Source organism: Diachasma alloeum, unplaced genomic scaffold (genome assembly GCF_001412515.2).
Source record: "Diachasma alloeum isolate Michigan unplaced genomic scaffold, Dall2.0 Dall_scaffold_00212, whole genome shotgun sequence".
In the NCBI taxonomy this organism is placed as follows: domain Eukaryota; kingdom Metazoa; phylum Arthropoda; class Insecta; order Hymenoptera; family Braconidae; genus Diachasma; species Diachasma alloeum.
This window is the reverse complement of record NW_021680377.1, coordinates 1,487,751-1,489,916: the sequence shown is the minus strand read 5'-3', so window position 1 is coordinate 1,489,916 and position 2,166 is coordinate 1,487,751. Positions and strand designations below refer to the sequence as shown.

The 2,166-nt window shown below is 39.2% G+C and overlaps 1 protein-coding gene across 1 annotated transcript in view; it reads right to left on the bottom strand.

Moving 5' to 3' along the window:
• Window positions 1-227: 227 nt before the first annotated feature.
• The window catches only part of LOC107036989 (5'-3' exoribonuclease 2 homolog), a 14,019-nt gene continuing 12,080 nt past the window's right edge, over window positions 228-2,166 (bottom strand). Inside the window, exons 9-10 of the mRNA XM_015255296.1 lie at window positions 715-983; window positions 228-612 (exon numbers count right to left, since the gene is read on the bottom strand). Of these exons, the coding sequence (XP_015110782.1) occupies window positions 559-612; window positions 715-983 (323 nt within the window). The 3' untranslated portion in view covers window positions 228-558. The remainder of the gene's footprint in view (window positions 613-714; window positions 984-2,166) is intronic.

The window sequence follows — 2,166 nt, the reverse complement described above, 5'->3', positions numbered from 1 at the left end:
TAAAATCATATAGTGTATCTTGTTGCCCGAAAAATGTGACATTCTCACATCAAATGGGACCATCATTTACACATCCCTAATCGACACAGGGATCCTGAAAAATTATTATTGAGGTGATAAAGGTGGAGACGAAATAATTCACTCGCAATTGTTCTTTTGAGATTGAAATATTTTTTAATACGCATCAATGATCAGTTGAAATGCTGTGAATGAATAAACACATTATATAAACATATTTAAAGTCCAATGAATACTCAAGAAATTCATACATCTACAATATCATATTGCAATTCGCAGTGTCAATGATTCTCAATTGTCACCAGATTGTTATCATCAGAAATTTCCACATATGACAAATATGTGTGAACGAAATGTTAAATGTTAAACTAGTATCTGTAAAAAGTCCCTCTAAAATTTATAATTAAATTTTATCCTCTCGTTGATTACAATTTAAATTGATTCGTCACTATTGCGACATGAAATTTCTCAAAATAAATCACGGATGATTGTTTATTATAATTCGATCGTTATGTGCAGATTAATTGTTTGAATGCATTATTAGTTCCTTCGGGCACCTCCACCGCTTCCTCCGTAGCGATTATTGGATTGATTCTGTAAAAATTAAAAACAGACAAACAACCAAGATATAAAAAATGCTTCAAGTATTGATTTTCAATGTTAATACGTCTGCGGTTTCATTATGGGTGTAATTACCCGCTGCTGATTGGAATATCCCCCTCTCTCCGAATTGTGATGATTGCTCCTGTGGCCCTGATATGGATGGGTCCTCCCCTGTTGATAGTTATGCTGCTGATGTCCATAAGATTGGTGCCCCTGGCCCTGTCCATACCCCCCGCCACTCCTGACGGGTCCACCACCCTGTGAATGATAATTATTCTGATATCCTCGATTACCAGAATAACCACTCGACTGACTGTTATGCCCACTACCACCCGAGGACGTTTGGTATCCACTAGAATACCCTGTGAACAATTGAACAAAAAAAAAAAAACAAAAAATAAGAAAACGCACGATAATTAATTCTCAACTGACGCATAATAAAAACAATCGACAACAGAATAGAGGTGTACGTGAGTATTGGAGTCGAATCATTATACCTAGGAGGAAAACAATGCGATATTAGAGTTTGAATAGAAGCGTGCCGGCGCGTGTCTCTCATGTACTATTTTTCGTAACGGGGGTGAGACGTTCGGTGCACATATTTGTCAGCATCGTGAAACGTCATAACACGGAATGGTTTGTGCGTACAGCCGTGGCTAATAAAGAATTTGTCAAGCGGCAACACGCGTCACCACCCCCAATTTTAAAATGAATTTCCTATTTTTATACTGGTCAATAAATAAATGAACAATTGCTCTCCTAGTTTTTAAATAATATATTTGGTTCAATTTAAAATCAATTGGAGACAAAAACATTGAAATAGTGTCCTCCTTGTGAATTGCGATTTGTAATTCTATTTTTGTTTTATCATTGACGCAAACTAATCGTCTAGTTGAGCCCAATCGAGCACATAATAGGAGGCGATAAACACCAGAGAGCAGCAATATTATTGAAAAGGGAGGATGAAGCCCCGAACTAAACGCTGAGCTGTTTTCCCTCTCTTTCGCCCCCCGACCCATCATGACTGGAGCTGCAACAATAACATCGCCCCTGTGGATTCCAGGCGGGTGGATACACGGCTTCCCGAGGTCGGTGTAATCCTCAACCTCCTGCACCCCCGAAAAGGGGGTAAGAAGAATTTCCTACCCTTCAGCGGAACGGTTTACACGTCGGATGATCCCTCGTTATTGTTGCGTTTATGATAATAATGCCCTGGACCTAACGCACCGACCTGGTGGCTCTCATCTGGATGGTGAATTGTTGCCTCGTCATCGAACCCCTTTATGTTATTTGGCCTGGCTCAATCAGTGGGGGTGTGGGTAAGAACAAGAGAGCCGAGGAGTTGATAATTATTATTCATGTAATATAGAGACAAATATTTTTTTAAATTTAACGAATTGCAGTTGACACTCGGGTCATACTTCTTGGGAAACAAAATGTATTTTGTCGGATTTATGGAAAATTGAATTTATCCATCAAGTATGTGAGAATATAACATGGAAACGTGTTGAAGGACATTCTGAATGTACCGACCGGTGGGGGGGG